Raw genomic sequence first — 13031 nt, 5'->3', positions numbered from 1 at the left:
TCCTTTACCTTTAGCTCCCTCAGAAAATCTGGTTCAATACATAACAAACAACTCAGAATTGCCTTTTCCCTGGTGGGCTTGACCAGAAGTTGCTGTAAATAGTTATCTTGTAAGCATTCTACAAATTTCTCCTCTTGGAATCCAGCACCAACCTGATTTTCCCAATCTACCTGCATATTGAAATCCCTCATCATCATTGTAACATTGCCTTTTCTATTTGCCTTTTACATTCCCCATTGCAATTTATATTCCGCATCCTGTCTACAATTCAGAGGCCTGTATATAATACTATCAGGGCCTTGCAGTTTCTTAACTCTACCCACAAGGATTCTACATCTTCTGATCCTAAGTCACTTCTTTCTAAGGATAGTTTTCAGTTTTTAGCAACAGAGCCAACCCATCCCCTCTGCCTATCTGTATGTTCTTTTGGTAAGATGCATATCCTTGAATGTTAAGCTCTCAGCCATGATCTTCTTTCCACCCCAACTCATTCATGCCCTCTATACCAATTTCTAACTGCATTACAAGACCATCTACCTCATTACATATAGTGTGTGAGTTCAAATATTATATCTTCATTCTTATATTTAAAACCCTTTTCAATTTTGACTCCATGTTATCTGAATTCTTCAGTCCTGATGGAGGGTCTCAGCCCAAAACATTGACTGTATTCCCTCCATAGATGCTGCCTAACTTGCTGAGTTCCTCCAGCCTTTTGTGTGTGTTGAAGTTAAATTCTTATCCCTTTCTAAAATTTTGTCTTTTTTTTTATTCTGGAGACTCCGTAATCTCTTTTTCCCTTTTACATATTTTTCCATGCTGTTGACCCACCCCCCCCGCAACTATTTCTACTATTTAGTTTAATCCCCTATCTGCAGCTCGAGTTAAATGATTCGCCAGGACCCTGGTTCCAGCCTGGTTTAAGTGGAACCCTTCGCATCAGAATAGCTTCCTCCTTCCACAATGCAGGCGCTGATGTAGCACAAGTTCAAGCCAACTTCTCCCGCACCAGTCTCTGAGCCACACATTTCGTTCTCTGATCTTAGTAGCCCTGTGCCAACTTGCACATAGCTCAGGTAAAAATCCAGCGATTATTACTATTTTGTTTCTGCATTTCAATTTAGTCCTTAACCTTTCAAATTCCTTCAGCAGAACCTATTTCCTTGATTTTCCGACGTCATTGGTACTTACATGGACCACAACAACTTTCCTCTCCCAACTCCAAATTCCTGTGCAGGTTAGATGAGATGTCATGAACCGGGCACCAAGCGGACTATGCAGCCTTTGGGACTCTTGATCCTTATGACAGAGAATTGTGTCTATTTCCCTGACTATTCTATCCCCAGTTACACGTAGATTTCTCTTCTCTTGAATGGCTCCCTGAACCACAGTGCCACAGTTTGGCTGCTAATCCTTCCTACAGCCTCACAGGGAGCAACAATCTCATACTTATTGGGCGAGCTCAAAGTCTAGGCTTCTCAGGCATTACTTCCTGGAATCTGCTTCCTACCTCACTCGTAGTCACATGCTGTTGCTGTTGACCACAAACTGAATTTGAAGTAGTTAATCTATTGATTGAGACTGCCACCTGTAGCACAGTGTCCAGGTAAGCCTCCTCCCCTGATGCAGCGTAGTTTTTGAAGCTCAGATTCAAGGTCATCAACTTTAACCCTAAGATACTTGAGCAGCCAACACTTACTCTTTGATGAGTAATGTAAATTTTATACCAATTGCTAAAAGTGTTTTAAAGTTTGCACTTTGTAGAAGGAACGTACGTTGATATTATTGATAGCAGTATTGAGGTTAGCCAAAAAATGAACAGTTTTTATTTGTTTCTTGAACTCTGTTCAAACTCCTGGAGAACCAGATGCTTGCAGTCATCAAAAGGAATACATATTTGATTTGTGTAAGTGGTGCTACAGTGTTCACTCTCTGGCAGACTTTGAATATTGGCAAGAGTTGCAAAAAACAATTAAACTTAATTTGTGTGACACTATGATCATGTTTCACCACGTTGGGCAAGGTGCATCGCAGTAGGAATTTAGAAGGTTTACATGCTCTATCAGTTTTCATGCTGAGCCAAGTCCAGAATGCATTCAACTGGAAATCTCTTCTTGCTTTTCAAATTACTTGGTACTTGTTTTGGTTCTACACTTACCCGCCATAGGCTGGTATGGGAGGGGGTGGCGCAGCCGCACGAAACGTGTTATAGACTGTACGTCCTCGACCCCTCAGGTGTGCTCCTCGGTAGGCTGCTGCCGCTGTGGCGGCTGGGTAAGGGAAGCCAGGAACTAGACAAAAAAAAACAGAACAGTTAAAGCTTTACTAGCAATTAATCAGCATGAGAGTCTTTCCATTTAAACCTCTTCACTTGACAATCCCTGCGTTCACTTTGGGAGAAAAGCAACCTGTTGAGAGTGCAGGAAACATTCTAGGTTAAAAAGGATTTTAAAAAGCCAAGGCAAATCACAGACAATTTCACTTAAGTTACTGCAGAGTTTCCAGTTGGTCCCTGCAAGATTTCACAGCGTCCTTAATATGAAAGTGATGAGATGTAGATCAGATGAATATCATTAAAATGCATGTTAAGGAATTCGAACAAGTGTTTTATTATATAAACAGTGTGATACATATGTACTCTGTGTACATAATACCTTAATTTACCACAGGCCTTATTTTTGCAAAGCTTAAAAGGCATTTTATACTGAAAATGTTGGTAATCAGCTTCTATTAAATAGATATGGATAATGTAATGTCACTCAGCAGTGAGGCTTGATGGAATAAGACGGAATGTGAATCTTCATTCTGATAAGTCATAAAACTTTTGGATAATGGTAACAATCTTGGAATTGCAATATTTCTGCAGGAGGTATGTGATCATTAACATCATAAAAGCACAGAACCTGTTGTACTAGAAGCTGAGGATAACAGTGATCATTTTTATTGCTGGGTAAACTGACAGCAATGCCAACTTCTGGCATACATAATGCAATGTAGAAATTTGGAAGTTGCAGTTAATGATACCTTCTTCCTAAAGTATACTCTAATACAGTCTTTGGTTGTGACATGAATTTAAAATTAGTAGCCTGTAAATCGTGCTCTGTAAACAGATAAATTGTTAAGCCTTGTGCAAACTAACATTTATAACAATACAGTAACAAATAATTGCCACTGAACAACTTCTCTGGCCCTGAAAAATAACTTTGCATGTGGAAGTCAACAGAAATATGAGGGGCGATTGATAAGTTCATGGCCTAAGGTAGAAGGAGTCAATTTTAGAAAACCTAGCACATTTATTTTTCCTACATTTACACACTTAGTCCAGCAGTCGTGGAGCGTACGGATTCCTTCTTTGTAGAAGTCGCTGTCTTGGACCTCAAGAAAGTTGTCCACAGCAGGGGTGATTGATAAGTTCGTAGCCTAAGGTAGGCGGAGATGAGTTATTAACTTCAAACCTTCTGCATTTTCACTCAAAGAGTTGAACTGCACATGCATGTAACGAGAGCTGTATAACTCATTTCCTTCTACCTTATGATACAAACTTATCAATCACCCCTGCTGTGGACCACCTCTACAAAGAAGGGATCTGTATGTTCCACGACCGCTGGGCTAAGTGTGTACATTTAGGAGGGGACTATGTTGAAAAATAAATGTGCTAGGTTTTCTAAAATTGACTCCTTCTACCTTAGGCCACAAACTTATCAATCACCCCTTGTATAAGTAGATAATGTCTCAATGCAAGCTCATGTAGAGGAATGAGCATAGTATTACTCCTCTTACTTAATGAAGGATGTATATGCATTGGAACTTCAGAAAAGCTTTATTGGACAAATATGTGGAATGTGAGGATTGTCTTTTGAGAAGAATTTGGACAGTTTAAACTTTAGTCTTCTGGGTCTGAATAAAGTGAGGGTTGACTTGACTGAAGCATATGCAATTTCAGAAGCTGAATGTAGAGTGGATGCTTCCTTTTGTGGGAAAATCGCAAACCAGGCTGATACCTTTTCAAAATGAGGTTTGTGAGAGGGAGTTGTGAGTCTTTGGAAGCAGAGTCAGGATATTTTTGAGGCAGTGTTGTAGAACAAGGATATCAGGGGCAGACAGGACTGCAGAGTTCAGGAGATGAGGGTACAATCAGATCAGCCATAATCTCACTGAAAGGCTGAGCACATACAAGAGATTGAGTGGCCTCTCCACTTGATTCTAATACTCATGACTGGAAAATCTACTTCCTTCAAAAGAAAATTAATATAATAAATTGAGAATAATTTAGATGTAGTTGAAAATTCCTGATTTTAACATATAGTTTTGAAGCCTCCTTGAGAATTTGTCACTCTGATTTGTTGATAAGTCTCTCTCTTGCTTGGCTACATTGTCAAATCTACTAAAGGAGGACAGGGAATTATGAAGGGTTTTTCTTTACTGCTTGCAGGAAATGCCAGGTACTGTCATTTGACAAATCATGTAAACTTTCCACATGACAATGTGAGTAACTCTGATTGTTTCTTCTGTGCAATGAATTGTGTGAATCATCCTTGTGAAAAAAAAGTCATTCACTGAGGATAATTTATTTTGGTACTGAAATCTTTGTAATCAGTAAATGGATGTCTCTGAAAAAGTACTGTACTGGCAGGTCCACCTGTACACATCCACATAGTTTCTTCACACGTTTATTATGGGGCCAGAGATGGCTCATCTCCAATGCTGCATCAAAAATTAATTTTCATATTGGCTTCTTTCAGATGACCTACATCTTGTAATTAGATACCTTATTTAAAATAATTGCATTATATCAGTAGCTGAGCAAACATTTTAATAACTTCAGATTATATTTCAAAAAATATAGTGAGAATCTATCATTACTGCATTTTTTAATGTTCGATTCATGAATTATTTTATTTAAGCCTTTGAGAAATATTGAGATCATGTATTTCGTGCATCAAATGTATTCCCATTGTATTGATTAATTGATAGTTTCATCTTCAAGACTGCACATTTTTCTTATTAAGGTGAGTTCCTAGTGATATAATTATAAGTCTCCAAAAAAGATAAATTCTTTGTAGGAGGATATTTGGAATCTTTAATTCTACTGCTAATCTTACTTGAAAACTTTGATATCATTACTCTCTTACAGAAGGTTGTAAAATATATTGCTGTAATAATATTAGCCCAGAGGTTTGGTCCAGTGTACTACATTGATAAAAGTCTAATAGGAATCAGATATAAATCTCAAACTGCAAGGTGACTGCAACATTAGGTAATGGTTAGTCTTGAGCCAAGTAACAACATATCAGTTCGCAGATCTCATTGGGTGGAGTAGGATCATGGAGAATTTGATGCAACTATTGCAAACAGAAGTGTAATTAAAATATAAGCAAATTATTTCTCCACATGCACAGAAGTTATTAACTTCAACAAAAAAAATGTTATTCTGCACATCTGAAAACTGATATTTATAATGTTACTGAAAGATTTTCAATCAGAAATTTTTGAAAATACTTGAATGCTAGATTCCAGTGCATTTCAATAAGGTATTATTACCAATCCATCCAATGAAATATCAATAATAAAATTCAAAAAATGAAATATATTCAGCATCATCAATGACAACCTTTTATCAGGTGTTTCAAACATGCATCACTCAGATGAAAGGTCATCAACCTGAACTGCGAACTCTGTTGACACAAGACACAGCAGATGCTGAAACTTGAAGCAACAAACAATCTGCTGGAAGAATTCACTGCCTAAAGCATCATCTAAGGAAGGAAAGGAATTGAGTTGAAACCCTGCATCAGGGCTCTGCTTCTCTGACCCTGTGTAACACAAAGATGTCAATTTTTGTCTTTTATATCAGGATGGATATTTGATGGGGCAGACCACTTATCCTTCAATTAATTTCTTTGAAGAAAACATAACCTGCAACATATTATGAGGGCAACTGTCTAGAAACAGTGTTATTCTCTATCAGTTATAAATTCATCCGACATTTCTTATTGGAGAAGTTTCTGTTTGAATGTTAGCTACCTAGTATATTTCCATCCTTTTCATATGAACATAGCCACTTTTAAACTTAATGAATTTCACAGGCAGAGGCTGATGCTGTTGATAGCATGCTTAACACTACCAATCAGGTCTGAATTTCTAGGTGCATAACTCAAACAGCATGCATAATTTATTTAATGTACAAAATTCAATATACTATTTTCTTTCAATTTTCAGAATAAATGGAGAAAATGGAAGATGTAAAGACACTTTTGAGTATAGAGAAACTCTATCGTATATAAAAAGAGGTCCTGGTTAATGTTTTTGACTGAATAATTTAACAAAATATGCCAAATATTTGTAAGATTAGTTGTATAGGAGGGAAGCCTTGCCCTTTTCACGTTCTTTACTGGTTTCAACTGCACTCCTATCTTCTGTCAGATCAGATGGAAATTATATCTTGTGGTAACTTTTCATTTTTAAAAAATGGCCCACTTGTTTGGACTTCTGTTTGAACACTTGCACATTGTGCATCTGTCATCTTCTACAGATTGAAAAAACTATTTTATCATTAAGGAAGGTTAAAGGACATATTTTTATGTTTTGCTTGCTCATATTTTTCCAGGTATTTTAAATATCAAAACAATATTTAGCATCAAGATGCACATTTCTTCACAATATTGATTATAAACAGAGTGTTATTAAGCAAAAATTGAGAAAATATGTCAAAAATACTGCTGAGCCAAAGGAGGTTAAAGTGGCTAATTGTTTAACCTCAGTTTTGTATTGTTGGAAACAAATGTAAAGAGCTAACGGACATCACCGTTAAAACACTATGACAGAAACAGCATTTGTTCAGAGTAGTTTGACTCAATGAACCATGCAAGATGCAATTTCTCTTACAGCAATCTCGTCAGTTGTCTGCAATGTTTATTTTAAATTCATCAAACTGTTTACAGCAAAGCAAAATGTTCATTTTGCCAAAGGTCAGATTTCCATTCAAAAATGTTCCACGGCTGTTCATAGAATCATAGAATCCCACAGCAAAGAAACTGACATTTCTGGCCCAACTTGTGCATGCTGACTGTGATACCTATCCATGCTAATCCTATCTTCCTTCATTAAGACCATATCTCTCCATGTTTTTTCTAAGTGCTTATCCAAATGTCTTTTAAATATTGCAGTTGTATCCATCACTGGCATCTCAGCTCAAACAACTATTACCATCTGTGTAAAAAACCTACCCCTGAAAATGGCAATATATGTTTGATGTAATTAATATAATTAAGAAGGAAGCAGTCATTGATGGGTCTGCCTCAACTCCACTTCAGCTTCAAGGGGCAAGCCTGCCTTGGAGAGTTTGCTTAGAATACCAGCTACCACCGAGATTGTTAAGGATGCAAGAGAGAAGACCTGATTAGATGCAATTCTCCTTAATGGATGACTGACCAAAGTTCCCTGCTGCAGAATTATTTTGGGTATCAGCCAGTATTTTGGGTACATTCATGGTTTGATATTCAGAGCCAAGAACAAGTTAAATTACGCAGTTCTGAAGATCAGATAAAACTGCAGGTAACTTTGTACATTTCTGAAGATGAAAGATAGGTTGATCAAGTTAATAATGCACATGGACTCCTGGCTTTATAATTGGAGCTGAAAAGCCAGAAGTTCTGCTGAATCTTAATAGCAAGCTTATTCAGTCTTGGTAGAATACAGTCTCCCATTCAGAGCACTAGACTTCAGGGATGTAGTATCCACTATGTACATAAATGGAGTGCTTTACTAGAAAGTTCTGGTAGTAAGAAACTGCTGTGAGGAAGAAAACTTCTAATAGTCACTGGGCGATAAGTACAACCTTACTTTTGACCAACTAAATCCACACTAGTCATCAACAATGCATTCACACTAATCTTACACTAACCTAGTTTTTATTCTCCCCATTTTCTCATCAGCTCCCCTTCACTTGCCCCCAAGATTCTACCACTCTCTTATACATTAGGATCAATTAAACTAACAAAGCGCACACCTTTTGGATGTGGAGCACCTGAAAGAAACTTGCATGGTCTCAAGTAGTTTACTTTCAGGTTCTCCTACATCCAGAAAGTGTGCAGCCTCCACACCAATAGCATGCTAGGTGTGGATTGAATGTGGGTCTCTGGTGCTGGTTGGGAGTGACTTCACTAGTTGCACCATCATGAATAGATCAAGGTAATGGTGTTGTCTCTTAAGAGCAGAGACTTTGTAGAGATGCCTCAACTTACAAAAGATGTAGGTATAACCATTTATACTTCCTGTATGACAAGTAAGAAAAAGAGGCATATTTAATTTGTTTGGCAAATGAATCAGAGGCAATATGAGCTAAAAACCTGCTTTATATTGTGGTGTCTAGTATTTGTAGAGTTTGTTGCTACTTTTTTTGAAGAATATAGGTTATAGAGTAACTTTAAAGAGAATTGTATAAATAACAGAATACAATTTGCAAGCAGAGGGAGGCGAACTGGAGACTTGTTTTTTTAAAACCAACTCAAACTTCATGTACATCACCTCTCCCTCTGCTCTGGCTTATTCTCTGATTCTTTGAAGAGCAGAACTATGGGATTTGTTGGACAGGTTGAAGCTGTGCTAAATAAACTCAGAGCTTTAGTTCCCAAAATCATTGTTGGAAGTTGTATTGTTACAAAACTCGAATTGCCCTCCAACATCACACATTTATGTGTTTGGAGAGAAAGAACAAAGGGCAGGTCACAAATTTGTTTGAGGATGGTGTTTTTGTCATTTAAGTATAATAAAGAATGGTGAAGTCTAAGGGAAATGATATGGGAGAGCTTAAGGTGCTTAACTAGTAGTTTGCAAGATAAACTAAAATGTGCTTCAGAAATCATTTCAAATACAGATGTGTAGCTGTAACACCGTAACAACAGACATTGTTTATATCTACCTATTGCAAAAATGGCTATTTCTTACCTTCTACCACTGCACTACTACAATCAAATATGATAAAGCTACACAGAAAAATGATACAATTGTTCGAAATATTCCCTCTGCTGCTCGCAATCTGGTAATCTGGATGGCTATGAAATAGGATGATGCATTATCAAACAACATTTTTCCCCCAAATGCTGCTTACTGTGAGCTTTTAAATGTTTCCTATACTCTATTTCACACTTGTATGACAAACTACCGAGATTTAGTTATGTTTTAGATATGGAAACAGAAAAGAATCCCGTTCTGTTGTGTAAGACATTAAGACCATAAGACATAAGAGCAGAGCTAGGCCAATTGGGTCATTGAGTCTGCTCCAACATTTGAATATGGCTGACTTATTTTCACTCTCAATCCTGTTTTCCTCACCGCAAACTGTAACTTCTGAGATCCTTACTAATCAGGAACCTATCAATCTCTGCTTTAAATATATCTAGTGACTTGATCTCCACAGCCATCTGCAGCAATGAATTCCACAGATTCACCACCTCATCTCTGTTCTAAAGGGACTCACTTCTACTCTGAAGATGTGCCCTCTGGTCTGAGACTCTGCCATTATCAGAAACATCCTTTCCACATCCACGCTTATCTCTGTTTTTCAATATTCAGTCAGTTTCAATTGGATCCACCCTCATTCTCCTAAACTCCAGTAAGGACAGGCCCAAAACCATCGAATGCTTCTCATATGTTAAGCCCTTCGTTCCAGAGATAACTCACGTGAACTACTCTGGACCCTTTCCAATGCCAGTACAACCTTCCTTGGATATAAGGCCCAAAACTGCTCATGAGACTTCAAATGTGATCTGACCAACATTTTATAAAGCCTTAGCTTTATACCTTTGTTTTTATTTTCTAGATCTCACAAAATGAATGCTAAAATTGCATGTGCCTTCCTTATTACTGATGCAACCTGCAAGTTAACCTTTAGGAAATCTTGCACTAGGAACCCCAAGTCCATTTGTACTGCCAATTTCTAAAATCACTTTTATTTAGAAAATAGTCCAATGCACCAACTGTTTTTGATTAGGATCTGCTGGAAATACTCAACAGTTCAGATGACATCTGTGAAAAGAGAAACAGAATTGACATTTCAGGATGATGGCCCCTTGTTAAAGTTGGGAATATTCTCTTTTATCTATCCCATTCTGTTCATAATTAAAAACTAACTTGTTTTGCTTCCTTTCCCACTTTTAACAAGGAATCTTGCATTTCAAACTAAAATTTTCTTTCTCTTTCCACTGATGCTTCCTGACTTGCTGAGTGGTCCCAGCATTTTCTGCTTTTATTTGAGATTTCCAATAATTACAGCCTTTTTTATTGTCAGAGATCATCGTTTGGACAATGCTCTAAAAAACCTTGGCAAATTGCAGCAGTACATCTTGTAACGGGCATCCTGGAGTGAAAGAAATCAAAAGTAGTAACTATCCGATCAATATTTTTCTTATGACTCCTAGCCTTAACGTAACTGATTGCTTGGACAATCTTGCCAACTGATTATTAATGGTTTGTTTGGTTGCTTTTGTTGTGCTGTTGCTGCTTGTGTTGTTTTACTGAACATAGTGGGCATGTTCTGTTGGCACCTAAGTGTTTGGTGATTTGCGGCCTGTCCCCAACATATCCTTGGGTTGTGTTGATTGTTAATGCAAAGAACATGGTTTACTGTATATTTTGATGTACATCTGGATCTGAATCTAATGTAAAAGTAGTGTGACGCATGCTATACGTTATTTAAATATTAATAAGATGATAACAAAATTCCGTGCAAAGGTAATTAGAGGACATAGCCTATATCATGTTTTTTTCAAGTATAACTCTACAATTATGTCTTTCAGCTGAAATTCATCAACTTACGTGGGACTAAACCAAGACCACCAGCAGGATAAAATGGAAAATGATTTTTCACAACACCAGGTTCAGAAACAGTTACTATACCCCTTAACCATCAGGCTCTTGAACCAAAGGGAATAACTTCACTCAACTTCAATGGCACCATCATTAAAATGTTCCCACAACCAATGGACTCACTTTCAAGGACTCTTCATCTCATGTTCCTGATATTTATTGTTTGTTTATTTATTATTATTACTTCTTTCTCTTTGTTATTTCACAGTTTGTTGTCTTTTGTACTCTGGTTGAATGCCCAAGTTGATTGTTATGGTTATTAATTCTATAGAATTACTGAGTATGCCAACAAGAAAACGAATCTCAGTGTTGTATATGATGATATACATGTACTTGGATTGTAAATTTACTTTGAACCTTAATGGACTAAACAATATTGTTGTTATTTCCATTACTGCATTTTATTCAAATATGATTTAAAATAATCTTACACAGAGCAATTTCTTAGATCCGACACCACTATAGGTCCTCAGGAATAATTTTGCTGATAATGTCTTTTACACTCATGAAGGTTTTAGGCAGGTATTGTTGCAATTATGCTGATCAATACTCATATAATTAACATCTACACAAAATGTCTCTCTCCAGTAAATGAAAGCAAGATTCACAATAACACGAGCAGTAAAACAACGTGGAGCCTACATTAAAGCATGCGACTTAATTATCAGCACAATTTATTTATTTGCAAGAAGAAAATAATTGAGATATTAGTTTTGATGTGTATTTTAATTAATATAGTTGTAATGTTTTTCCAACAAATCTAATGGTGAAATTCTAATGGAATTGATAATCATTAAAATAGCTATCATCAAAAGTAGAAGGCTAGATCTTGTAGTTGGCTGTATTATAAGCCAAAATTATAATGATTCCAGCTCTTCTATTGACACCTAGCAGTTCCGCCTTTCAGTTAAAGACCTTGCAAGATTCTTTTTCATATACATGAAAGCTTGACGGTAATCCTGTTAGGATTTAGATACAAAGATACAACCTGCAGAAAACAGAATTACAGTGCCATGAAGGATGAAAGACTGAAGCTCAAGCAGTCATGCTCCTATGTGCATAGAGCCCTGTACAAATTTTTATGTGCACTGCAGTGCCAAAAGCATTTTTTTCACATTCTTCATGAAAGAGGATAATTATTTCATTTGAAGAAAATATTATTACCTGCAAGGACACAAATATTAAAAGCAAAATTAATTAATGATGGCAAATGTTGGGTGCTGATATTACTACTGGTTCATAGTTTGAAACCAATTACTTATACACTCATCTCTTTTCATTTCTCCTTGTTTGGAAAGGCTGGATTTATTTTCAAAACTGTCCTAGCACACCAATGCTTTAGCAAGCTCAATTCAGAAGCAAATGAAAGATTCAAGGAGAGGATTTGAGCCTTTGGTTAAGTCTAGGAATCAGACACAAAGAGAATTATTGCTTTCCATTTTTGGCATTGCTATATGAAGATTTACATGTAATATGGATAAATGTAAAAAGAACAAAATCTGATAACTTCAAATCTGTGTCAGCTTGTGGGAGGAGCTGGAATTTCAAGCACTTCAGCAACCAAGAGCAGCATTATTATTTCCTGAGGAAAATATACTGCAAGTGGAAATCTGAACTTTAGAAGCCATGGCTTTCTAAGATGAAAGAAATTAGATCCCAATTTTAAGAATTTTTTTTTTAACATAGAACACAGAATAGAACAGCACAGTACATTTTGGAAGTAGTATTTTCCTTTATTATTTCTGCATTCAATCTAGAAGATAGCAAGAGAAGTAGTAGAAATATCAGGTGGTGTGGCTTTCTGGTATTGATTGATATTTTCCACCTCTCCTATTCCTTCCAGGGATGTCACTGCATAATCAGTACAAATTCTAGTTTCTACGCTGGATCTAATTTTCTGGGCATTCCCTCCCTGCTGAACTTCTTCTCCCTCAGTCATGACTATGCCCCAGGATGCTGGTTGATACGTGGTGGTGAGTTGTAATTATTTTGTCATTAACTTTTACCTCTATAGATATTTTGTATAATAATCACAGCTCCTTCCTCCTCTTTTTGCCTCTCATAATGTGTGTCAATGGCAGCAGTGTATCATTCCCTTCTTGTGAGGACTCATTTGGGCAGACCTGGCCAGATATAATGGGACATGAGCTGGGAATACCAGATGA

The 13031-nt window shown here is 36.8% G+C and overlaps 1 protein-coding gene and 1 long non-coding RNA gene across 9 annotated transcripts in view; one reads left to right on the top strand and one right to left on the bottom strand.

Moving 5' to 3' along the window:
• The window catches only part of rbfox1 (RNA binding fox-1 homolog 1), a 412559-nt gene that overhangs the window by 54912 nt on the left and 344616 nt on the right, over positions 1–13031 (bottom strand). For all 8 annotated transcript variants that reach the window (XM_072268735.1, XM_072268734.1, XM_072268733.1 and 5 more), the window contains one exon: positions 2159–2291. In XM_072268735.1, coding sequence (XP_072124836.1) covers positions 2159–2291 — 133 coding nt within the window. The remainder of the gene's footprint in view (positions 1–2158; positions 2292–13031) is intronic.
• On the top strand, positions 1542–12820 carry LOC140203037 (uncharacterized). The gene is made up of 3 exons (XR_011887273.1): positions 1542–1606; positions 10797–10875; positions 12710–12820. It is a non-coding gene; the product is annotated as an uncharacterized lncRNA (long non-coding RNA).

The sequence above is a fragment of the Mobula birostris genome, chromosome 9 (genome assembly GCF_030028105.1).
Source record: "Mobula birostris isolate sMobBir1 chromosome 9, sMobBir1.hap1, whole genome shotgun sequence".
NCBI classification, from domain to species: Eukaryota; Metazoa; Chordata; class Chondrichthyes; order Myliobatiformes; family Myliobatidae; genus Mobula; species Mobula birostris.
The sequence above is the reverse complement of the archived record's forward strand: the minus strand, read 5'-3'. Positions and strand labels throughout refer to the sequence as shown.